The following is a 24,636-nucleotide window of genomic DNA, read 5'->3' as shown; positions in this document are numbered from 1 at the left end:
CATTTTAAGTGTTTAGCAATGTAAAGTATTTTAGAATTTTGCCTTTTGTATCACTACAATGTTTTTGAAACTATAAAGTCATTCATTATATGTTTACACACTAGCCTCGTGGGTATAATTTACCTGTAAGCATGCATAAAGTGTGTTTTAAACCATTTATTACATGCTTATAGGGCTGCTCAATGTAGAAACAAACATTATTTCTATTGATGGTGCATTATCAGAGTTCTAACACTGACCATCGGTGTGACTGATGCTTTTCTAGCTTCATGTCTATCCTTTGTTTAGCCTTTTGTCACCCTCCCTAACCGGCCGTCTTTCATCGCTGCCCGCCGTCACTTACTGGCACCACGTCGCCTTTTGAAAACTTTATTACAGCAAACTTCAGACAAGGAAGTCCGCATGTACAGAGGGGAAAAGGATGTGTGTGTGTTTGAAGTGTGTGTGTGTAGTGGCATTCAGCGAAAAGAGGAAAGGGTGTTAAAATCTTAATTCTCCCTCAACCAACCTGTTTGGGTTTGTTTATTTGTCTATCCTCTCTCAGGAAGATTAGAGCAGCCATTGTGTGCAGGCTTTGGGAAATAAGGCTTCGAAGTTTATATTTGGAGATTGTTGCGGTGCTGCGCTGTTGGTTTAGACTGTTGGGGTTTAGACGTCTTTGTTTGTTTATCTGGAAAAAGAAAAATTCCATCTATTGCCACTGAGATCAAGATTTCTTTCGCAGAGGAGACCTGTTCACTTTGTAAAGCAATCGCACTACAACGTATTATAGAGCAGTGTGCATGTTTTTGCTGTTTTTCTTTCTTTTCCTTTTTTAAAAAATAAACGATTCGATTGACTTTATGGCCAGTTTGCGCCACACTTTGGGATAATCAGCTTAGCAGACCACATGTCCTGGTGTTCTCGGGGCATGTAAGGAGACAGTGGTGTTTGTGTATACGTGTGTGCGTCTGGTCGTGCAGTGTTTGTCTTAGGTCCTAGCTCCTTTCCTGTGGTGTGTGTGGGCTCGACTCGGTCCAGCTTGTGTGGACGCTGCGCCCTGTTTGCGCGGCTCGACGCTCGCCCTACGGCAGAAGCGGAAGCTCTGCTTTAACAGCATTAACAGGGCTCTTCCTTCAGCCTCCAGCCCTGTTTATTAACCCTGTCACCGTCCCCACACTCGGCTTTTAGACGCTCTTTTATTGGCCTTCATTGACCTTCATGTCTTTTGATGATAGATGAAAGTCTTCTGTGTTACCGTAAATTCTCTCGTTTGTCTTTGTTGTCAAGCTAATCAGTAGTCTATTAACCTTTTCTGTTTATTAACCCTTGTGCTAACTTGTGAAGCTGCCCTCGCCATGATAGACTTTCTCTTCAGTCACATTATAAATCCTTTATTTCTCATTTAATATGACCATAAAAAAGGGTTCAAGTCAGTTCAGTTTTATTTCTATAATGCCAATTCACAACACAAGTCATCACAAGTCATGAATCTCTCGTATAGTAAGGCCAAACCTTTATAATATTATATTATAGAGACCCAACAAATCCAAGGATTTGCTGTGAGTAACGGGTGTTTTCTGCATTTTTAATTTGAGTCTGTATCCGTCTTGGTATTATTTCCTGTACAAACATAATCTCCTCTTTGCACTGACGTGACCCCGGTAGTTCAAGGGAGCAACCGTCGCTAAATCCAGCCGTTTTAATGAATGTAAATGTAATGCAAAAAAAAAAGTGGCGATTAATTGCAGGAAATATTTCCCCCTATTCTTTAATTCTTACTTCGTTTCCCTTTTCCCATCCCTTGCCCTCCCTCCTGTTCTTTGTCTTTATTCTATTCTTTTAGCCAGGAGATGTCCTTCTTTATCAGGGCCCATACAGACACATACAACCACACCTCCGTTAAATATTTCGCCCCTGGTTGGTGCTTTTTGCCCGTGGAGGGCACCCAACAAAGTGCAGGGCTACAGGCTACACAATGAGCTCCTCGCTTTGTTTCGTGATCCATACATACAGGACCTGACACCATCAGGGTGTAATTATTAACTTATGGCTACGGCTTAAGCTCGGTTACTTGGCTAATTTAAACATATAAGGACAACAAGGAATATATAGACAGGAGGCCATAAGGGGGGAGTGCACAGACGTGGAGGGTGAGACAGTGGGGGTTGTGAATTAGGGATGGCGGCAAAGCATTTGCATAAAGGGCAGGGCAGCATGCCCAATGGTGGAAAAGGTTGGCATCACGCCTTTCAGACTGGCAGAGAGGGAGGACTGGAGAGAGAGACAGAGAGAGAGAGGGGGGTGTAGTCAATAGTGCATCCCTTGTTCAGAAAGAGGAGGTCCCTAGCTGTTGGCAGGAGAGCAGGCTAAATCTCTAGTTTGATTGTGTGCTAGATTGCCCCTTTATTTGTCTGATTGCAAAGCGTTCAACACTGCATTAGTAGTGGGCTTTACTTTCCTGGAGCCTTTATTCAGGAGGGAGTTTTTCTGTCTTGGCCTGTTCTGTGATTGTCGCCACACATATGTCTCGGAGTTTAGATTGTGTGCAATCAGCGCATCGGGCAATTTGGGAAAGTTTTCTGACCTGTCTGTTTTATCCAGCCTCTGCCCTTTATCAACGAGCTTCCTCGCTAAGGTTAACGACACTGTTGATTTAACTTGATGCCATATTCAGATGTAATTTCAAAGATAAATACAGGCCGGAAGGCAACTGTGGAGAGCCAGCCAGTGGCTTTCTGTCTATCTGTGTATGTGTGTGTCTCTTATACCTTCTGTTTCTCAGAGCCACAACACTGCTGTTCCCCTCATGGCGGCTGAGGTTCTGGTGATGTGATGCTAGCAGGCACTGAAAGGGACAATTATTTAGCGTGGGCATATTATTTCTGCTCCAAAGTCTATAAGAAATGTAGAAAGAGTCTTAGCGTTCTCTGCACGGCCGCCCGAGGTCATTATGAGCGGAAGCCTCCAAACTCACCGAGACCATAAACCTCAACAACCCTTTTCATGAAGCTGTGCTAATTACCAGCAGTCATGGGAGGTTACAGATTATTAGATGGATTTTGTCACACTGTAATAAAAGACAGTGTTTTGTATTATAACTTAGACCTTTATTCTGCTGGAAAAATGTAAAATTATTCTCATGGGGGCAAATTTGAGATGCGGCAAAGAGCAAATACTTGGTGTTTTGTCTCTGATTATCACCATGCCATTCAAACCATCTAAAATAATAAATGACCTCAGTGATGAAAAGACTTTTGCGTATGGCGGGCCTGTCATTAGACAACAACAAAGCAGAGAACTCAGGGTTTCCATGTGAGGCTGAATTTTGTAGAGTTGTGTACAAAATCTTGCACAAGACACAGAATATTTCCCTTTATTGTAGTTGTGCAGCCGACCGTGAAGAAACACAGTGTGTTGGATTCAGACGCTTAAGTCAGACCACTGATACAATAAACTAAAACCACCCGATTACGAGTAAAAGCCCTGCATTCAAAATCCTAAATATATCCAAATAAAGAAGCATTTGATAAAAAGGCCTGGACTCTATAAACCTTTGAAAGTCTCCTGTAGTATCAGGCACCAAGACGTTACCAGCAGATCCTTTAAGTTCTGGAAGCTGGAAGGTGGATTGTTGCCTAGCGTATCCCACGGATGCTCAATCGAGTAAAGATCTGAGGAATTTAGAGGCCGAGTCGACACCTAAAACTCTTTGTCAGGTTCCTTAAACCATCCCTGAGCAATGTTTGCAGCGTGGCAGGAAATATTATCCTGCTAAAAGAGGCCACAGCCATCAGAATGCTGCCATGAGGAGGTTTTACGAAGTCCTCGAGAATGTTTGGGTCGGTGGTACAAGCCAAAGGAACATCCAGATTTAAGCAGGTTTCCTAGCAGAACATTCTCCAGCATCACACTGCCTCCACTGGCTTGAATTCTTCCCATAGTGCATCTTGCTGCCATCCCCAAATCATGATTCATCCAAGAGGCCACCTTCTTCCATTGTTCCATGGTCCAGTTCTGACACTCATGTACCCGTTATAGAGGCTTTCCTTGGTGGTCGAGGGTCAGCATGGCCACTCTGAATGTTCAACCTTTAGAGCTCTGTGTGTTCTGACTCCTTTTTATTATAACCAACATTAAGGTCTACATCAATTTGTAGCTCTTCTGTGGGATTAGCAGTGACTCTTGGGTGCCTTGTGACCCTCACATCAGCTCACCGGTTGTCCTACCTTGAACCAAAGCATACTGGGAACTTCCCACTAGACCTGCTGTTTTTTAGATGCTCTAACCCAGTTCAATTAAATTCCAAGTTTTTGCCATTCGTATGTTCACTATCTTAATCTTAAAAGTAACTGCAACTTTTGATAGTGGAGTAGAGACATAAAGTAGTATAAAATTGATGGAAGTCAAATAAAATCTATCAGGATGGTGCTTAAATCATTTTAAATATGTGTAATAATTCTACATAACTTCAAACAAGGTTTGAGGCAACACAGTACAGAATGTACTGTATATGTGATACTGTAAGAAGGTAAATAATGGGTGCATCATTTTTCAATCTTAAAACAATAGTAGTTTCAATAGTAGTGAAATTATTCCTCCTCTCCATACAGGTCATTTCAATAATGGGCATAATTTGGAATGTTTACTAAAGCAGTGAAAAATTTTGAGGAATGTGTATTTCCATTTTATGTTGCTTTATATTTTTTACTTCACTGCATTTATTTAACAGCCATAGTTACCAGTTCCTTCACTAAATGAGATTCTTCTAATTATTTTTCTTTTTAATTGTCTTCTCAACCGATAAGCCTTCATTTTCATGCTTGTGCTGCACTGGTCATTTTCTGGGAATTAAAAACAGCTTGACATGTTTTTGGTGCACAAACTTTTGTTTCAAGAAAATCCATTCTGTTCAGGGTGAAATTACAGAAATATCTTTACAACATACATAATTTGCATTGCATTGTAATTTCCCAACCAGACATGAAAAGTTCCAGCAGTAAAGTGCTGCTTAGATATTTTTGCATCAATAATAATAATTCAGTCCCTGGTGTTCTAAAGCGCTTTACCTTGTTGTACTTTATCTAAATTTTGCTGATCATACTTCTGTGCTTTTAAGGAAGATTTCTGAATGTTTGTAGTGATTTTTTTAAATTGTTATACAGTGAAGGTTTGGAATCCTTTTTTTTATAAATTAAAAATTGACCCCTTTTGTTCCCAGTGCGTTGCATTTCTACTAGGAAATGGTGTCTGTGGAAGCACAAATAGGAAATTTCATACTGTCCACTTGACTGAATTTTTCCATTAAATGTGGACGGTGGATTTTGTCCCCCAATCAGTGCCACTGAAAACACATTAGAAAGGATCTAATGGGTGGTATGAAGAGAGGAAATGATGACAGCAAGTAAAATCTGTTTCAATTTTAAGACAGACTTCAAAATTGTAAACTAAAAAAAGGCAAAAACTAGATATTTCAAAGGCATTATGATTAATAAACTATTTTTTTTAGCAAGTAGACATGAAAGATTGAAGGTCAGGACAGACAGCTTTGTTTTGCTTTAACACCACGTCTTCTAATAGATTATAACACCCTATATGACTAATAATACGACCCCAGCCAAAGGCTTTGAAGAGCGCTCGTGTACTCTGTAAATCCACGTGAGCCCACCTGGTGAAGACAAAAGAGCCTCACCGACAAACCACACAAAGCTCAAACCCTTACAGGAGATTGAGAATTAATTGTGGTGTGGGTTTGAGAAAATCAAGAGGATGTTTCAGATCTCCTTTAGTGTAACAACTCTGCTGTTTGCCGTCGGGTTTACCTTCAAACGGGCAACAAACACTGTCGTTCTGCTCGAGTGCGTTGTCTGTCTCGGGTTTGAAAACACAGTCATGTTGTTTTAGCTTCACTTTCTTCCTCCAACAGTGTGTGAAAGGCTGACTTTGGCATTTCACACTCATCTCTTTGAAAAGAGGAGTAAAGCCCTACAGCTTTGCTAAGCGGCAAGTTAACACATGAACCTGAAGATCCTTTTCATTTCAGGCCATGTTGAAATTCTAATTCCAAATGCAAAGGGATCTATTCATGAGAGGGGTTATGGTGTAACATCCCTCTGCTTTGAGCCTATTGATAAATCAGTGAGCTTGTAATTCTCTGTGATGCATGTCAACCAGAGTCTCGAGATCAAAGATAACGTGGTATATAGCGCATGCTAGCAGCTCCTGGCTGCTTATATACCATTCAGATCATATGATATCTCACTTGTGGCGTGATGAAACATCTCTGACATGTTCATCAAAAATGCATCGCCTTCCATCAAAACCAAAATAGGAATGCAGGATCAAAGAGAATGAATTTGCTAAATGCACTTCTTTGTTGCAGGCCAGGCGCACTGTGTTTACCGATTACAGAGCTGGTTTTTACCAGGGTAGAAAATGAACACCTGCCACCAGCCAAATGCTGCTAAAAGCTGGCTGTGGTGTGTAAGTTTGCCTCCACTAGCAGCCACTTTGGCAGGCTTTTTATTTGGATCTTGGTGAAATTATGAGAATTACCTGGTGTCGTCTTTTTGTTGTATTTTTTTTTAGTTTAAATTGTTATGTTTAAATCGACAAGAGATGAGGCAAAAGGAAGGAGAAAAGGCCAGAATGCCTCAGTGTGGTCAGTAGTATCACCCTAGCTTGGTGTGCCCTGGCAGCAGCGTGAGCAGCAGTCGTCTGTTGGCTGGCACAGTGAGAAAACACTCAGTCATGGCTGTTGTGGCGCTGAGTCGGCCTGTCCCAGCATGGCCAGTCACTCACTCACTCACTCACTCACTCACTCACTCACTCACTCACTCAGACGAACACACAACGCTAGCGAGACGCAGGGCGGTTCCTTCATCCAATACTGCATTCTTTCTAGACAGCAGCAGGCGTCTCTGGTTGAGGGAAGAGGTTTTCTGAGCGTGTTTCCGTGTACAAAAGAGAGTCAGGAGCTCGAGGCTGTGAAAGATTTTTACTTGACTGTAGTATCGCAGTCGATAAACGGCGTGATTCCACCGCAGTTTGGGTGGACTGTATGTCGGTGCTCTCTTCCCACCTCTCTCATCAATACTGTCATCTTCATCCAAGTACATCTACACGTCTCTACATGTGTTATAGCTCCTCAAGCAGGAGCAAATACTGTTTTATAAAATCTATAAAGAGAATCCCAAAAAACAAAATAGCCTGGAGTCACCTGCTTCACCATGATCTCATCTTGTGCATTTAGAGCACTTACAGTTCAGGTATTTGTTTTTAATCTCTTATTTTATGGCACAGAAACCCAGTGTTCCTTCACGTCTGTGTTACGGTAGAGCAGGGGTGTCGAACATGCGGCCTGCGGGCCAAAACCGGCCCTCCATAGGGTCCAATCCGGCCCACTGGACGACTTTGGAAAGTGTAAAAATTACATTTACATTACATTAACTGCAAATTGTAAAACTATAAATTTAAAATAATTCCTAGGCCATGACAAGTTGTTTTGATCATAAAATGAAATACTAGATTGTTCATTGTTATTTTGTCATTTTGTGTCTCATTTTTGTACAATTTTGTCTTGTTTTTGTTGTTTTGTGTCTCATTTTTGTCATATTTTGCTCTGTTTTTGTTGTCTTTTGTCTGACTTTCATCATTTTTCTCACGTTTTTGTCGTTTTGTTTCTCATTTTTGTCAATTTGTGTTTCTTTTTGGTTTCGCTTGTGTTTTGTCTCATTTTTGTCATTTTGTGTTTGCTTTGTTCATTGTTTTCTGCAGTTTTTGTTGTTTTGTTTCACGCTTTTATCATTTTTTGTCTCGTTTGTCCATTTTATTTGTTGCTTTGTAACTTTTTGGTCAAATTTTTTGTCACGTTTTTGTTTTGTTCTGTGTCGTTTGTCTCATTTTTTGTTTTGTGTCTCAATTTTGGAACATTTTGTCTTCTTTTGTTGTTTTTTGTCTTTTTTAAAGTAAAATACTATATTTTTCAGTTGCAGTTACCTGTGACTAAACATTTTGTGCCTTTGTAGACAAACTTTGATCTGGAAGTTGTAATGTGTAAATGATAAACTGAGGCTTAATGTTGTTGAAATTGAACTTACTTAAGAAATTTCAGGTTTTTCAGAATGTTTTGTAGAAAGATAGTTCCTTAAATGTGAATGTTTTCACAATGTACTTTTTTGCACTAAAACAAAGGAAACATTTGGAGTTATTTATCGGTTAATATGCTGTGATTTTACTGGTCACTTGGGATCAGATTGGGTTGAATGTGGCCCCTGAACTAAGATGACTTGGACAGCCCTGCGATAGAGCGTTAAAGTATGAGTCAGCGTGCTGAAAAATGGAATATTGCGGCTGATGTCGGGAACAGAACAGGAGCTGTGGAGGTTCAGAAGGACCCAGAAGCGCGTTGCAGTGCAGCCAGGCAGCGGAGCAGCTTTGTGGGGCTGGAATGTGCCGTGCGTGCCTCTTCCTCGGCTGCCCTCCACCCCACACATCCCACCCCGGGCACATTAGCACGCAGCCACCGCAAATTGCTTGCAGATTTTTCACACATAGTAACGTGCCGGTTTGTAAACTCAGATAAGTGCAACCGTCGCAGGGGCGCTGAGCTCCGTGGATCTTTACGCATCACTCGCTGGCCACAGTCACAGAGAGTACGGGGCTGTTCTGAGCTACTTTTACCCCCCTGTTTTTAAAATATAACCCCGTGCCCCCCTCATCCGCCTGTTCCTAATGATTAACAGGAATGATTACAGTGTGTGATAACAGTGGAGGGTCATGCAGCAGGGAGTGTAGCTTGTTCTGATTACAGTACAAAACCACAGCAGGCTAAAGAAGATGTGCTTTCTGTAGCATCGGGGTTTTGTTTTGGATGAAACACAGAAAACACATCTGCATTTTCACAAGGTTTCACACTTTAGTACAGATTTACATCGGGTTACAAAACAAAAATATCCTAGATTGATTGATTGATTTCTTTATTTTCGTGTCATGCACACAAGCGTGCCAACCCTCATTGGTTTGCAAGACACCAATACACTAACATTGCAGCAATACGTCCAAAACACACATTATTCTGCTGCTCCGTCCTTAAACTAAATATGTTCCCTTTTATCCCAGGCCTGGAAAAGAAATTCTGCCATGAAAAAGGTTCCTCTTCTAAAACATAACTGTAGTTTTTCATGATCATCCAACCAAAAGAAATCAAAATAAACAGAGGACATCTGACTGAATAGTTCCTCCCTGATATCTTCATCTACAGGACAGTAAAACATAAAATGAAGCTCATTCTCAGCTTCACCTAAATTACACAGCAAACAAACTCTGTCCTTCTCTGGAGCAGCATTAAACCTCCCAGTCTCTAAAGCTGATGGTTCCTGAGTGTAACTGTGCACAGAGGGATCTCTGTGTTTTCCTTAAATTATATTTCACATTAGGTTCCACACTGTATCTGTCCTTTATAAGACAATAAGGTTGTAATTTTGCTTTATACCAAATATCAACAGACCATTTTTCTCTAAACCTAAGAAACATATTACTCCTCATCTCCTAGAAGAGCCCAGATGCTTTCTTTTAAAGATTTCCCCGACTGAATGTCATGTCCACCTGCCTCAGGCCTCCAAAGTAAAAGCCTGACTCTCCTCTGTCTCCTCTGCCACCCTCCTCCTGCCCTGGCTCTCAGTCAGCGGTCCGGTCCGGGCTGGGGGTCGGGAGGAGCCGGTGTCGGTGCTTCGTCCGGGGTCAGGGACACTCAGCTGGGCAGGAGAGGACACAGGCGAGTCCCTACCAGCACCGAGCCGCACTAATGAAGGGCCAGGCGGCCGGGAGGCCCTCGGGGTTGTGCAGACCGTTGGTTTAATTGGCCTAATGAGATGCAACGTAGCCTCGGAGAGGTCAAGCATCACAGGACGGAGAGGCCTGCTGCTGGGTCAGAGGGAGACTTTTATCACTGTGACAAGTCTGACTCATATTCCGGGCATTGAAAGGGGCTGAAATTATTTAGATGAAGCATTTTAATGTTGGTTGGGAAACAAAACACTGAAGCCAGGGATTTATCAAAACAACCCAAAAAAAAATGTATTTCATTTTGCCAGAGTTTTGATTATTTGGCCTGAGGTAGCAAAGCTCACATTTACCTCCATGATTTCTTGGAAAGTCAAACAAGGCTGCCTGAGTAGAAACTAGAAAGGATACTTCTGATTGCTACTTTTATTCAACTTATTTTTGGATGAGGATGTGAGCAGGCAGGATGGCCTTCTTCATTTGCAGTATTTTCACAGACAAATTTACAAATAAACAGAATGATTTCATATAATTTCTGCTGCGAGTGACTTCAAAATAAAAGAAACCTAATTCAGATCAGCATTAGACTTAATTGAGTATAATAATAATATTGTTTCTGCATTTTTTTTGCTAAGATTCAATAATAAAATGTAAATCATGAAGGTGTCAAACAGCCTCAATTTAATAATGGGATCATAATAGGATCATTTTTGAAAGCTTTTCATTCAAAGTAATAAACATAATAAATTGCTGATATCAATTATTTGAAATGATGGACCTTCATTGTTTATTCAAATGGAGCTGGAAATCCAAAGGGGCACTAATGAATCAAACTCTGGGGCTTTTTTTTCACACTAAAGAGCCTTTTCTCTCCTCACTGAAAGAGTTAATCTGAAGTTGGCAGCCAACTCCTCTCAGTCTCGGTCAGACGTGCGGAGAATTGGAAAATAAAGGACTTAAAAATCATTTCTTTTGTTGTAGAGCGTTTGTATTCCGCTGGGAGGTTTTACGCAGCAATTTCAGTTTTATTTTGGAAAAAAAATGAAATTGACGCGCAGGTTGGGGCTTGAATTGTGATGTTTAATTAAAAATACAACATATTAGAAGCACAATGCGCTTTTAAAATTTAAGTTTATTAAAGATGATCGATTTTTAGTTGGCGGGCAGCTTTTTTTTTTTTTTTTAACAATAAAAAGGATAATTTGCGATCATTTTAAATGGAAGTTGCGCTTTTACGCAGCAGAGCGCGCAGTGGCTTTCACGTGGCGCTGTATTGCGGGTCATTCCGGGCCTTGCTGGCGCTCGGTTTGCTCCATTTTAAATGTATATTTGCATGTGTTTTGGAGTCTCCTCTCTCGGTATTAATTGACGGCGGGTTTTAGTAACGGTGTAGCACAAATGTGTCGCTTGCGGGAATGCCAACCTTTTTTTTTTCTTTCCTCTCCAGCGTTTTTCATTTCCATGTTATTCCTGGCATCGATGATGTCTTCACTATTTTTTTTTCTTTTTTACGCATTCATATTTTAAGTGCCCTATGAGAAGAGAGAGAGAAAAGGAGAAGAAGAAGAAAAAGGAGTGATGGTGCATTTTTTATAGTTTTGGCTGACTTTTTGCTCGTATTTATATATATATATATATATATATATATTGGGAAAATAATCCATGACTTTAATTCGGTCTATTAGTGGTGAAACTCGCGAAGGGATTTTTTGTATTTTCCAGGCTTTAATTATGACCCACAATGTGCAGACTTTTTGGAGATTTTGGGGATGAAGGTGTAAAAAAAAAAAAAAAAAAAAAAAAAAAAACGTCAGGAAAAGAGACATCTCTAATTGATAATAAGCCCGAATTAAAGCTCCAGGCGCATTTGGCCCTAATTTAATTTCCAGGTAAGGAGATTAACCAGGAGACACTCTACATGATGGGCTTATGCCTGCTCAGATAACCTAAATAAGAATATATTTGTGCACAGAGCATCCTACAGTACAGGCCCAGTGTGGTGCAGCAGATAGTGCACACATGCAAATCTACAGTACAGCTCACCCACGGAGACTTTGGATCCTCTTCCCCTCCAGATTTTGGCACTTTGAAAGAATCTGCATCACAGTTATTCCTGGAAAATAAAATTGTGACTTTTTTTTTTTTCCAAGCATAGCTAAGGAAAATGACTTAAAGCTCCTCGTGGTGAAATTCCACTGACACTTGAATGGTGGTTTATTTGCATTTTGGCAGGGTCACCTAAAAAAAGCTTTAATTCGTATTGAAAAGCAGACACACAGGAAATCACATTCAAGTGCCAGTTATCTTCTCGGGCTGCAGTAAGTTTCTGCAGGTGGTGATGGGAGTGTATTCGATGCCACCTTTTTCTCTCTCACAGTAGGATCTGTGAGTCCCCTGGCATCCTTTGTTGCATTATCTAACCATACATCAAACTTTGGCATCGGTCGGCGACACACAAAGCGGGTTTGGAGTGAGTGTGGAGGTGTGTTGTCTGTCACCGTGTGAACAGATGATGGGTAAGAGTCGTGTTTCATTAGGCTCGCTGGCGTTCGTGGCTCTGGGATGGAGCTGAGATGCATTGCTGTGTGCAGGCCCTGATGTTTACCTCTGACACAGTGATGCTTTTACATGTGCTCGTGCTGTTCTCTTGGGTTTAATGACAGTTTTAGTGATTCCAATATGCTGTAATGTTGAAAGTTGGCTAATTTGTGCATTTTTGGATGTTGTGGCTGCACCTCCAGCCATTTCTGGAACAAGGAAAGCACTTTATTTATGATTTTAAATAATTAGTGAGAAGACTCATGTAAGGATGCAAGGAATAATTATTTCCATTTAACAGCAGAAACTGGTGAAAAATGTCTGTTAAATTATACCTGTCTCAGTTTTGAAATAGTTTTAGCATCATGTATAACAAAGAAACGCATCAAATTCTTATTTTTGAACCCTGGAACCATTTAAAATGTGCTTATGTGCTGTTCTATTTGATCAACTAAGAATTTTGTCCATCCTTATATGTTGTTATGTTGAAATTTCAGCTTTGCTAAACCTGAAAGTTGGCTAATTTGTGGATTTTTGGATGCTGTGGCTGCACCTCAAGGTATTTTTGGAGCTAAGAGAGCATTTTATGATTATAAATAATTAGTTAGAAGACTCATGTAGGGATGAAGGGAAGAATTATTTTAGTTTAACAGCAGAAAGTGGTGAAAAATGTTAAATTATACCCGTCTCAGTCTGAAAATAGAGAGTATTAGTATCATATGAAACAAAGAAAAGCATCAAATTCTTATTTTTGAACCCTGGAACCACTAAAGATGAGACATAATTAGTTGCCACTTAGTGTCTCATCAAGAACTGACCGGTCTTTTCACTTCCACACTTTTTAAAAAAATTTTTTTGCATTTTCTTTCGCTGATTCCGTGTGTTTGTCGGTGGAGCGAGTCTCTTTGTGAAACTGAGTAGTTTTTGTCGCCTGGGATTTGGCAGCCTCTCGCTCCAGAGTCACATGCCTGTGATTCAGCAGCCTGTCTGCAGAGCAGGTGCAGCCCTGAATGACATGCTTCACCATGAGGCAACATGGCAGTCGTCGCCGCTCTGCAGACCGACCGACCGACCGACCGAGCGCCCCAAAAACCCTCCCGGGAGCGCAGGAGTGGCGCAAATTTGGTATTGGGGTATTTTCATGGGGGAGACACTAACACTCTCGCTGATCACTGAGCGAATTCTGTTTCCCCTTCCTTTCCCCTCCTCGCTCTTTTTAAATTCTGTCACCATTTCTGCTTATTTGTGCTCTCTAAATCGTCTCGTTTGCCGTGCGGTGGCGGCGAGAGAGGAGTGTGTGGCTGCCTCGGGTTTGTTTCTCCCTCTTTGTTTGCTGTGGTAAACCCACGAGCAGCTGCCGGTGGTGGGGTCTGGAGGGATTCTGAAGCTGTGTGTCCTCTCTTTTGCCATCCTCTGCCAAGGTGGCATTATGCAAGCAGAGAGAAGGGGTAGAGAGAGAGAGGGAGGGAGACGGAGGAGGGCGGGGGTTCGTGGTGGTGGTGGTGGTGGTGGGGGAGGCGAGGGGAGGATGAAGCAGCGGCGGCGGCCATAGTAAAGATGGAGGCAGGCTGAGGGGCGGTGGGGATTGGTGCAGGAGAAGACTTGCTCCCCTGAACTTTGCCTTTCTGTGTCAGAGTGGAACTTGTCGATTTGGCAAATTGTGCAGCGTCGGACAAGGCTGTGTGCTCTCTTACACTCCCACCTGCTCTCTCTCTCCCTCTCTCTCTCTCTCCCTCTCTCTCTCTCCCTCTCTCTCTCTCTCTCTCTCTCTCTCTCTCTCTCTCTCTCTTCCTCTCATTGCCACTACACTCCCCCCCTCCCACACCCCTTCTCCTCTTTCTCTTTTTCCCTCCCTTTCAGCTCTTGAAGCTAACGCATTGGCTGGGCTACAGGCATCTTGTTGCCAAATAGGTGGGCCCTACTCGTGTTGGCAAAGGCTCAAGCAATGGTTAGGGAAAGAACGCGGAGAGGACGAGAGACGGCGAGCGAGAAGCAGAAAGAGAAAGAGAGAGAGTTGGAGAGAAAAGGGGAAAAAAGAAGCAGCACTCGGCTTTGCCAGCGGTCGTATGCGCTCGTCCAACATTGATTCGGCTCTCTATTTTTTTTTCCTTCCCTATTCTGTGCTCTGCTCTCCCCGGCCCCCCCATCTGTGTGTGTTTGCAAGTGTGTGTGTGTGTTAGTGTGTGTGTTAGTGTGTGTGTGTGTGTGTGTGTGTGTGTGGTGTGTGAGTCTTGTGCCGGGCCCAGGGATCAGAACAGACACCACTACCAATTACACTTTGCCAAGGATTTTTTTTTTTCCTCCAAGGTTGATTTTTTTAATTTTTTGGAAAGCACAAAGGACTGTTTATTTTATCTCTCTTTGTTGTTGAAGTTCTTTTTTTTCCTATCATAGTGCAACACTGTTAATATTTCTTTTTTTACCTGATCGTTTTTTCTTTTTCTCGACAAGTATTTTATCTGGTCATTTTTTTTCCGTCTAATGAACTGTTGGCCGTGGTCCGACTGCAGCGAATTTTCTCCTTCCCTTAAAAATCTTGGGCTCTTTTTGTTGTTGTTGTTTTAAACTTTAGCCCACTGTTTTTAGTGAGCAACGTTTTCTGCTAATTATTTTTTTATAACCCACCCTCCCAAGTTTTTTTTTTTTTTTGCTTTTTTTTATCTGCTAATTCTCGACACCCTGCCAAACCAGCACTTGCTTTACATTGGGGAGCGCGGGAGGAAAAAAAACTGGTGCAGGAGATTTTTTTTTTCACTTTAAACGCTGTGCCAAATTTATGATGAGAGTGCAAAATGGTAACTACCAGGCCGTCTGTCTTCCTCTAGCAGTGTGGTTTTCTGTGGTGATTTCTGTCTGCTTTCAGTTTGTTGTGGAAATGTGAGTCTGGTTGGAGCTCCCCTTGCATGGTAGCAGAGATAGGAAATGGTATGGCTGATCTTTTAGCTGCACATTTCAACAGTGGTCTAGTGGCGGCAAAGCTTGGCGGTGGTGAGCGACCGGTGTGTGGCAACCCTGGCACAGGAACGCTGTGGCGAGATCTGGGCTTTGTTGCCCAGAGATATGTAGTGAAGGTATTATGGTACAGCAGAATAACTTCTCTTTTTACAGCAGCAAACCGGGAGCGCAACTTGGCTCAGTCTTCCTTTTTTTTTTATTTTCTTCTGGATTTGAATTAATTTCCTTATTATTTCTTGTCTTGAATGCTTTGTTGTTTATTTCTAAAAAAAAAAAAAGGATGCCTTGCATTATAGCTTTGCTTAAGATTAATTTTGCTGTTTATTGCTGCATGTTTGCATGTTTATGACAGAAATGTGAAAATATTTGACATTTATTGAATTATTTATTGTAATATTTTATGAAACATTCTAATTTGAATTTAAATTAATCTGTAATTATGATATTTTATAATGTTTGCTATTACATTTTCACTCTTGCTTTTTTAAATTCATAACTATCTTAATGTTTTAAGAGCTTCATTTTATAAAGTTGCATGTTCACTTTTAAACTCAAACCCTTTTTTCCAGCTTCCTAACACCTCGTCTTTTCTTCCTCTCTCCCCCTCAGGATGAATTTCATCCCTTCATTGAGGCCCTCCTCCCCCATGTCCGTGCCTTCTCCTACACCTGGTTCAACCTGCAGGCCCGTAAGCGCAAGTACTTCAAGAAGCACGAAAAGAGGATGACCAAGGACGAGGAGCGCGCGGTGAAGGACGAGCTGCTGGGGGAGAAGCCCGAGATCAAGCAGAAGTGGGCCTCGCGCCTGCTGGCCAAGCTCCGCAAGGACATCCGGCCCGAGTTCCGCGAGGACTTTGTGCTCACCATCACGGGGAAGAAGCCCCCCTGCTGCGTGCTGTCCAACCCCGACCAGAAGGGCAAGATCCGCCGCATCGACTGCCTGCGCCAGGCCGACAAGGTGTGGAGACTGGACCTGGTGATGGTCATCCTGTTTAAGGGCAGCCCCCTGGAGAGCACGGACGGAGAGCGGCTGGTCAAGTCGCCCCAGTGCTCCAACCACGGCCTGTGCGTCCAGCCGCACCACATCGGGGTGGCGGTCAAGGAGCTGGATCTCTACCTGGCCTACTTCGTCCACTCACCAGGTATGTGGAACCTCTAGATCAACCATTTCCCCCTTTCATGTTATCCTTTACACACACACACACACACACACACAGGTTAGTATGTGCTCTGACACACACATTTTGCCATGTGACTCACAGATTAGACCCTGCCCTTCACTAAGTATCGAGCTGAGCCAATGCCAAGCTTTGATAAACCCAGTCAGGACTGAGATAAGGAGCGTGTCTTGACTTTTAAAGGGACAGTCTGCGCCGTATAATCTGACAAAAAAAATGTTTTCCACGAGATGTTTCTATCTGGTTTAAAGAGATTCTGAGAATTTGACAGTCGGGCTTAAAACCTGTGTTTACCTAGAGATATGTTTGCATTGGTACATTTGTTCAAGTATTTGTGTGCAAATTTGCCTAAATCCAAATGTGCATGTTTTCCGGTGCCATCTGTAAACAAAAGCATCTGCAAACCTGTTTATCTGCGTGTGCATGCATGTGCATACGTGTGCGCGTGAGAGGCAGTTTGTCATGTGTCTGTAATCCGTGTGTGTGTGTATCAGTAGCAGTGTGGTGTGTATCTGTGGGTTCTTTTGTGTGTGTGTGTGTGTGTGTGTGTGTGTGTGTGTGTGTGTGTGTGTGTGTGTGTGTGAGTGGTGGTCTGGAGAGCACAGTGACAGCTGGCCCAGTCCCAGGTAGTTTAGGAGGCAGAGAGTCAGCCTGTCTGCAGCCTCAGCCGCCGAACGCCACTCTCTCTGCACACACACACACACACACACACACACACACACACACACACACACACACACACTCACAAGTGGACACACTCTCAACAGCTCTACCTCTAACACCCAGGCTGCCCTGTTCGTCTGATTGTACCGATCACACAGGTTGAGACATTTTATTTTTCCAAATTAAAATGTTAAATGTGTATAATCCTGGATGTGTTCAGTGAATGCAGTGACCCACAACACAAAAAAATAATAATTGGATTATTAATTATATTTGCACCTGATTGTGTTTTATACCTAATTCTAAAACTGCAAATTAATTTGGTGCAACTTAATAGTGACGCTTAAATGGTAATGTGAAATTAACATAGCGATATGAAATTATTAATCAGGTTTTTATTGCTTCAGCGACAAAAAAACATGAAAACAAAACATTATATTTTATTACAAGCAATTACAAATCTAGATTAATTACTGAGATATTGCTGCAGCCATCTCAGGAGAGCAGAAGCTGAAAATATTCTGCTTTAACTTGAACAGAAGTGGATTTAACCAGTTATGTGCTGCGATTCTGTGAGGATAAAGTTTAATAAATGAATGCTGTGGTGTTGTAGGAGACGCTGCGTGCCAAATTGTAGCACTCAGGCTTTAAATGTGCTGCATCTTGTGTGATTTAAAGTGTAATTTACATTCAAATGTTCAGTTACAATGTGATATATTCTATTACATATATTTTAGTGAGTGACTTGAGAGTGGATGCAGCTGTCAGGTGTTTGCAGGTGGAGTCAGGTGTCTCATCACACACAGCTTCAGCCCCCTTCTTCGAGCCCTTTACTATTATCCTGGGTTCTCTTACCACAGACTGGCATACAGTTACAGGGCCTTAATTCTTCTCCTTGGCAGGGAGGTGCAGCGCTGCTCTGTGACAGAGTCCCCCATGCCAGGCTCCTTTCAGCCCAGTGTGTAACTCTGCTTGAGTTTGCGGGGCCTCCGTGAGCGCCTCTTCCTGTTCCACAATGCGCCGTGGCGAACCGCGGCTCAGATTAGCTCCCAGCGCAGCCTGGTGCCCCTCGGAGTAAAGCCTTTTTTTTTACTCTGTGCCAGAATCCAGCAGCCAATCACCCCCGTGCATACAATGGACTAGCCTCCCTCTTTCTGCCGTTTGTGCGTCACATTTGTGTTTCTTTTTGCACACGTATGAGTGTCCTTCTAGGAGTCTGTTTTCTTAATTTACCTTTTTAAAAAACACAAAGATTAGGAAATGCTCGTGTTCCATTATGAATGTAGTATTGTTGGTTTTTGTTTTTCTTTGCTTTTGTGAGGCGCAGGTCGACTGCTGCAGGTTTCCTGTTCTGATCCTGCTTAGCTTTTCCACAGCACCTTGCACACAGAGTGGAACACAGTTTTAAAAATACAAAAAAAACATCCACCTTTGTGCGTACAAATGGCTGTGTTTTCCAGGAGGCAGGCTGGGGTTAACCAGAGTTTACTGAGGACAGACAGACCGTGGCTCCATTCTAACCTTTGGGGTGGCAGCGGTACAGTTTTATTCTTAGCTCTCCATTCCTGGGTGTCTGTGTCTTGCGGAAGCTATCAGTTGCCAGGCCTGATGATTGGACCGCGGCCGTCTCACCCGCCTGTCCCCGCCGTGGCGTTTCACTTCTCTTGTCCCTGCTGATGTCACTGTCGCCAGCTGCAGGGGGGGCTCTGCTTTCAAGCGGCGTGATTGACAGAACAGGAGATACACCCCCTCACACACACACACACACACACACACACACTCCAGCACTAACCCCCTCCTCTGTTTCTGCTTCCCTACAGTACAGTATGTGTCTCTGCTTTTGTCCAATTATAGACTTGGGTCCTTCCAGGCAGGGCAGTGGGAGCAGGGACAGATCAAAGCTGCTCTACTCTGATCTGCACTTCTGCACTGCAGCTGCAGAACAAGATCCCACCACCAGAATGATCATTTTTCTTTTGACAAGTACCTGACTGCACACGGAGCACAGTGTAATTGTCACAGACTGATGAGAGTGGACCCCAAAAGTGGTTCATTTGATGATGAAAACAATAATGGTTGAGGGATGTGGAGGAAGCAAGGGAGATAGGGAGAGGAGGGGAGGCGGGTCTGATCTCATCTTTGATCACATGTGTGTCGAAAGTGAAGTCTGGCTCGTCAGTCGAGTGCTTCGGGCCTTCCTCCACCTAGAGACCCTGGCTCAGGTCGTGTTTTTCGAGCGTCGCGTTCCATATTTGTCAGTCTGACGAAGCCGCACAGTTCCAGCGTTAGTCATGTTTGGAGCTGGAGCCGCCTCATACGGCTTTCATTACTTGTGCTGCTATGATAAAAAGATGTTTCTGAGAGCGCAGCCTCCATATCTGTCCTCTGTACAGGAGACAGACGGAGCCGAGAGGTTCCTGGGCCTCGTCCGAGAGCAAACTGTTTGTGCGTGTGCGTTGTGCCAGACAGCGCCGCATCTCCACGCTGCTACGGCACGACCACAAACCTAAGATGTTCATTTACCCGTCAGCGTGTCTTTGTGATGTTCCAAATGACCAAGAGAGTAGCTTTTAATAGAGACAAACAAAGAGAGGGACTTGGAGACAGACAGCCAGACTGAGAGACTTAACGCCTTCACGTCACGCTAATCCATCAAACACATCTTATCTGCTTTGCCCAATATCCTGAGCTTCAAAAGGAGGTAACGTTATCAGATGCGGTTACATAATAGAGACGAAATCAAACAGGACAGAGTGGGATTTGGGGTTTTTTACACACCAGATCGGCATATAGAGGCTGTACATCGTGGCTTTGTTTTAGGCGAATTTGCAGAAAAAGCAGACTGCTCCGTTATTCCAGGTTGTGTTGTCATGTCAGTTGCTAAGTGTTCGCAGAAAAAAGGGAGGCACAAAGATTAAAAGAGGGAAAAAATAGTGTGCAGAGCAGAGATTTCTGGACGGAGAGCAGAATTGTGCTCCAGAGTTCTGGCACCGGTCCGTAACCCGGGCCGACGGAGAAAGAGAGAGTGTCAGCGCCGAGGGAGTCGCATTCATCTGGTGTGAAAAACACTGCTGCTCTGACACTTCCAACGGAAACTTTCTTACGCTTTGTTGTCATTTGAAATAATGCGCCCAATAAAGTTTGAGCGAGCCTCTGCCCCCCCCTCTAATGACGGGACAGCGTCAGTGACACTGTGGTGTTTTAATATGCACAGAGGCATAGGGGCCTCCGACTGCACCGGCTTGGCATATTTTCAGAGCCCCCAGTTTTTCCAGTTGCTTTTTTGCAACGTGTGTGTGTGTGTGTGTGTGTGTGTGTGTGTGTGTGTGTGTGTGTGTGTGTGTGTGTGTGTGTGTGTGTGTGTGTGTGTGTGTGTGTGTGTGTGTGTGTGTGTGTGTGTGTGTGTCGCTGAAAGAGGGGGAAAGGAAAAGAGGAGTGGAGTGTGCGGAGTGTAAGGAATCGCTGGTAAACAGATTATTCCAGTATGATCGAGCTTCCAAATGAATCGGTGAAAAGACGCCGGCGCTCCGTCCGATCCTCTGACCTCCTTTAACCGTTCTCTCACAACTTTCCACCGCTCTATAGGTCCGACCTCTGAGCAGCTCCTCGCCGTTGGTCGCCGTCCAACCTGCTTTATATTCACTGTAATTATCCAGTTTAGTGAATAATACTGGAGGAGATGCACAAAAGACTGAGGGTATGATTGAATTGTGTCTAACTTTGAAACGAAGGTCAGGTCTTAGCTCTGCAAATAGAAAAAATCCTTGTAGCAGAAAGTGCTCATTGTGGGCAACATGGAGTAGCTTTATTTACTAATTTCACTGTACAGTGATTTTTAATTATTTGTGTAATTAAGGTTAATAAATAAATGTTCTGGTGTCTATTTAGCAGCTCAGTTTGCTGTCATTTAACAAACAGAAATTAATTTATCCCTCAAGAGATTAAATTACTTAATAATATGCATTAATGAGTAAAAGCTAATGCAATAAAATAAATGGGCTCTTCAGTCTTATTGCTCATAAAACATGCACATTTTTTCCGCCTAGTTTTGTCTCCGTGTGTATTATTTTTAGTCTCCGACACTGTTTGGTTTCAGTGTGTGAATTTGCATGACCAGTCCTCTCCTTTCTCTGTACAGGCGCCAGACCTGAAATCTGTCCGTCCACTAAAAACATACGTGTCCGAGCACAGGAGGGGTGGCTTGGCTTCTGAGCCGCCTGAGCCGAGGGGCAAAGAGCAGGAGGAGAGGAGAGGAGAGGTGAAGACAGCAGAGGAGAAAGAAAGAAAGAAAGAAAGAAAGAAAGCAGAGGAGAGCGTCTTTTCTGGGCCATTTCCCAGCAGCCAGATTCTGATCAGTCCGCCTCGCGCCTTGTTCCCTCGGTCCAGTGGAGCAGAGCACGCTGAGACTGCCCTGTAATTGGGACAGCTCTTTCCATATGGAAAACGGGACCGGAACACAGCGCAGATCCCCTCCGTCTCCATTTTTTAAAAATTCAAAACTCAAAAGTAAGCAATTATGCGCAAAAACAAAATCCTCTTAAATAAAAACAACCCTTGAAAATGAACGCTAATAATGAGAATAAACATCTCCCTTCCATTTCGCTGTATTTATTCTCCCATTTAATGGTAATGAACGCCAGTCACCGCTGTTAGGATGATATTGAGAGCTGATATAAAGTAAAAAGAAAAGCGTAGAATAAAGATAATGCAAAATGCCATGCTGAAAACAAAGAGAGAGGGAGGGCAGATATTCAGGCTAGTGGGGCTGGTTGGCAGCATTTGGCACCCAAAGCTGCAGCTCTGTTTAGAAGGTGCCAGCTTTTCAAACCGACACACAGTCCCTGCCAACTTCTCTCCTTCTGATCCTTTTCTTTCTCTCTCATTTTAACATTTTTCCCCCCATATCCTTGTTTTCGCTTAACACTTCTTCCCCTCTGCGCGTCCCCTTACGCCCCTACCAGCTCTCCTATGGATGCTTTCTCACAGCGTGTTGCCAGAAAAGGCGAGCTGCAGAACATTTAAACTTAGGTCTTATTTTGCAGCGATGTCGGCGCGTTGAATAAAATGACTATCGTGTTACCAGACGTGCTCTTTTTTTTTTTTTTTTCCCCTTCCTCCAAAATATTTTCCAGCGCTTTTTTAGCAGAGCGAATATTGTTACTCGCTGTGATGGTGCTTTTGTGGATTCAGGTCCAAAACAAAATGGAGGATGAAGCGCTGCTCCTCTCCAATCAAAGCAGAGAATGATTCCACATGTGGAGGACAAAAAAAAAAAAAGAAAGGTTACTGCTGGCAAATTAACAATTCAGAATGATCCCTCTTTTTATGTGATTGCAATTTGTGCCTTTGTGTATTTTTGACTTTTTGCTAAATGTCTTCATAGAGCAGAGCAGGGAACAGCAGCCAGGGTTAAAAGCTGATGGATTTAGAGGAAATGAAGAACATGTATTGTACATCATTCAGGACAGAGACCTGGGGGCCCCTGTGGAGACGAGAACACGGTGCCGTGAGTGATGGGAGAAAGCGTTAAACGCTGGGTGTGGGGGTGGATGGAATTACTCAATAATGATCAGAAAATTAGAGCCATTATTGAGGGAGAGTAAACAGGCCTCTCTAAGTGTGAAAGGCCTCTATTCAGCCAGGACCAGGAGCAGGACTCCTTTCTTCCTTTCATGGATCCACCCATGGCCTCGAGAGCCCCGCTTTTGTTCCCTGAAATAACAGAGTGAATATATGGGGTCGCAGAGGTGGGGGTCCTGTTCCCTGCGCTGAGAACGCTATGGAACACAGCTCCTGACTGTAATGTACATATTTTAGCACCATTTCTCTCTGTTTTTCAGAGCTCTTCTGGCTTTTCTCCACACTTGCAGTTTTGTACTCCAACTAACTTGTCTAATTAGCTGTCTGATGTATTTAAATAAGTCTGTGTCAGTGAGTTCACAAATTCTGGCAGCGTGTTTTAAAGTGCACCTGGGTGTCTCTTCTCCATTATCATCACTTAAAAAAAAAGAAAAACGCAGCGCTCGCTTCTTTCCCGGACTTCTGCAATCCTGAGAGTCGGGGGAAGGTGGGTGTAAACTAGGCGCTAATGCGACTACTTCCGAGTTTGTCGGCGCAAATGTTCTAATTAACGAGAAATGGATAAATAAATAAACTCGGCGTGTCGCTGAGCAACTGAACAGCAAATGTGGTGCTCAGGAGGGAGACAAAGAAACGAAGAGAGGGATTTACACTTTAAACAAGCCGTTAGAGAGAATAAAGGAGGCTGTGTTTCATTTTTTTCTTCTCTTCACATCACAAACACTCCACTGCTCTCAGATTAGGATGATTTGACGTTAATATTGACTAGAACACACTTGTTTGTGGCTTTCTATGTGAGAATACATTTCTTTTTTCGCATGAGATATGAGCAGTTTTTCCACATGTTCTTCATACCTTCAGTTTTATTTCCATCCTTCTTCATTCAGCTCTCCCTACTTCATACTTCTTCTGAAGACGCTCTCCAGGGCAGCGCTCTGTCCAGCTCCGGGCTCCCGCTCAAAAAAGGAAAAAAAAATAAAAAAATCACCTGACACATTCACTCACTTTCTCCATCTGTTTGCTTTTCATATGGACGGCCAGCTCCATTTCACAGGCATCATTCTGGATGGTAACATTCTCATTATACCCGTCAACTGTCAGCGCTCAACTCTCTCGTCTATAATTTCAGTCTCATTTGAATTCTTATTGGCAGCTTCGATGCATAAATTTCTTAAAAGATACGAAAACAACACAGATTTTTTTTTCCGGCGTCTCCCTGATGAGCAATGAAATATGGAGGAGATTAGGGAGAAAAGAATATCTGAAATTGCATTGTTTGTTTGGATTCATTTATCAGAAAAACACATGTTCAGTGTCATATTTTAAGTTTCATACATTTTAAATCCTGGTTTCCTTTTTTTTTTAAAGTACTGTTTCAACTTAGACGCGACCAACCCGGTTAACTATCGCGCTCCAAATGGCCTCTTTGCATTGGATGACTGTCCAGAAAAGCAGATGAATAGAGTTGCCATGGCCACGGAGCTTTTCCTTTCTGTCAGAGCACCTTTCCTGGGTGATATCCAAGGAGTGTCAGCGACTGGCCTGGTTGGCACGGTGAGTGGCCATGCAGTGCTGGGCCGTTTCCGTGGCACTCCAGCCCACTGTGTGGGCAACCAGAGCACGGAAACCTGCCAGAGGAATCCACTCAGATCACTTTCACTCTATAGAGGGCATCCCCCGCACTCATGCAAATGGATAAGCAGATACCTATACAGCAGAGCAGGGGGACTGAGCATCAGCATGTACAGGTAGCGGCTGTGTTCTTATGTCAACAGTGTGAGTCTTAGATTCAAAAGAATAATTTGTATTCCTCTGAGAAACAGAAGGATATTAGATTTTCTTGGTGTGATGATATACTATTTCTAGATATATTAAACACTTGTCATTGGACACAGACCAAGTGAGACATATAAAAATGTCACTGTAATTGAAGAGCAGATTTTTCTCTTAATGTTATTCAC

At 43.0% G+C, this 24,636-nt stretch overlaps 1 protein-coding gene across 17 annotated transcripts in view; it reads left to right on the top strand.

The window, feature by feature from the left end:
- The window catches only part of nfixb (nuclear factor I/Xb), a 176,324-nt gene that overhangs the window by 34,543 nt on the left and 117,145 nt on the right, over positions 1-24,636 (top strand). For 7 of the 17 annotated variants that reach the window (XM_055005001.1, XM_055005003.1, XM_055005010.1 and 4 more), the window contains one exon: positions 15,865-16,396. In XM_055005001.1, coding sequence (XP_054860976.1) covers positions 15,865-16,396 — 532 coding nt within the window. Of the gene's footprint in view, positions 1-14,310; positions 15,096-15,175; positions 15,372-15,864; positions 16,397-24,636 lie in introns of those variants that run through there. The other 10 variants (XM_055005015.1, XM_055005013.1, XM_055005011.1 and 7 more) reach the window with 8 other exon arrangements.

This window comes from Amphiprion ocellaris, chromosome 19 (assembly GCF_022539595.1).
Source record: "Amphiprion ocellaris isolate individual 3 ecotype Okinawa chromosome 19, ASM2253959v1, whole genome shotgun sequence".
Taxonomy (NCBI): Eukaryota; Metazoa; Chordata; class Actinopteri; family Pomacentridae; genus Amphiprion; species Amphiprion ocellaris.
The sequence above is the reverse complement of the archived record's forward strand: the minus strand, read 5'-3'. Positions and strand labels throughout refer to the sequence as shown.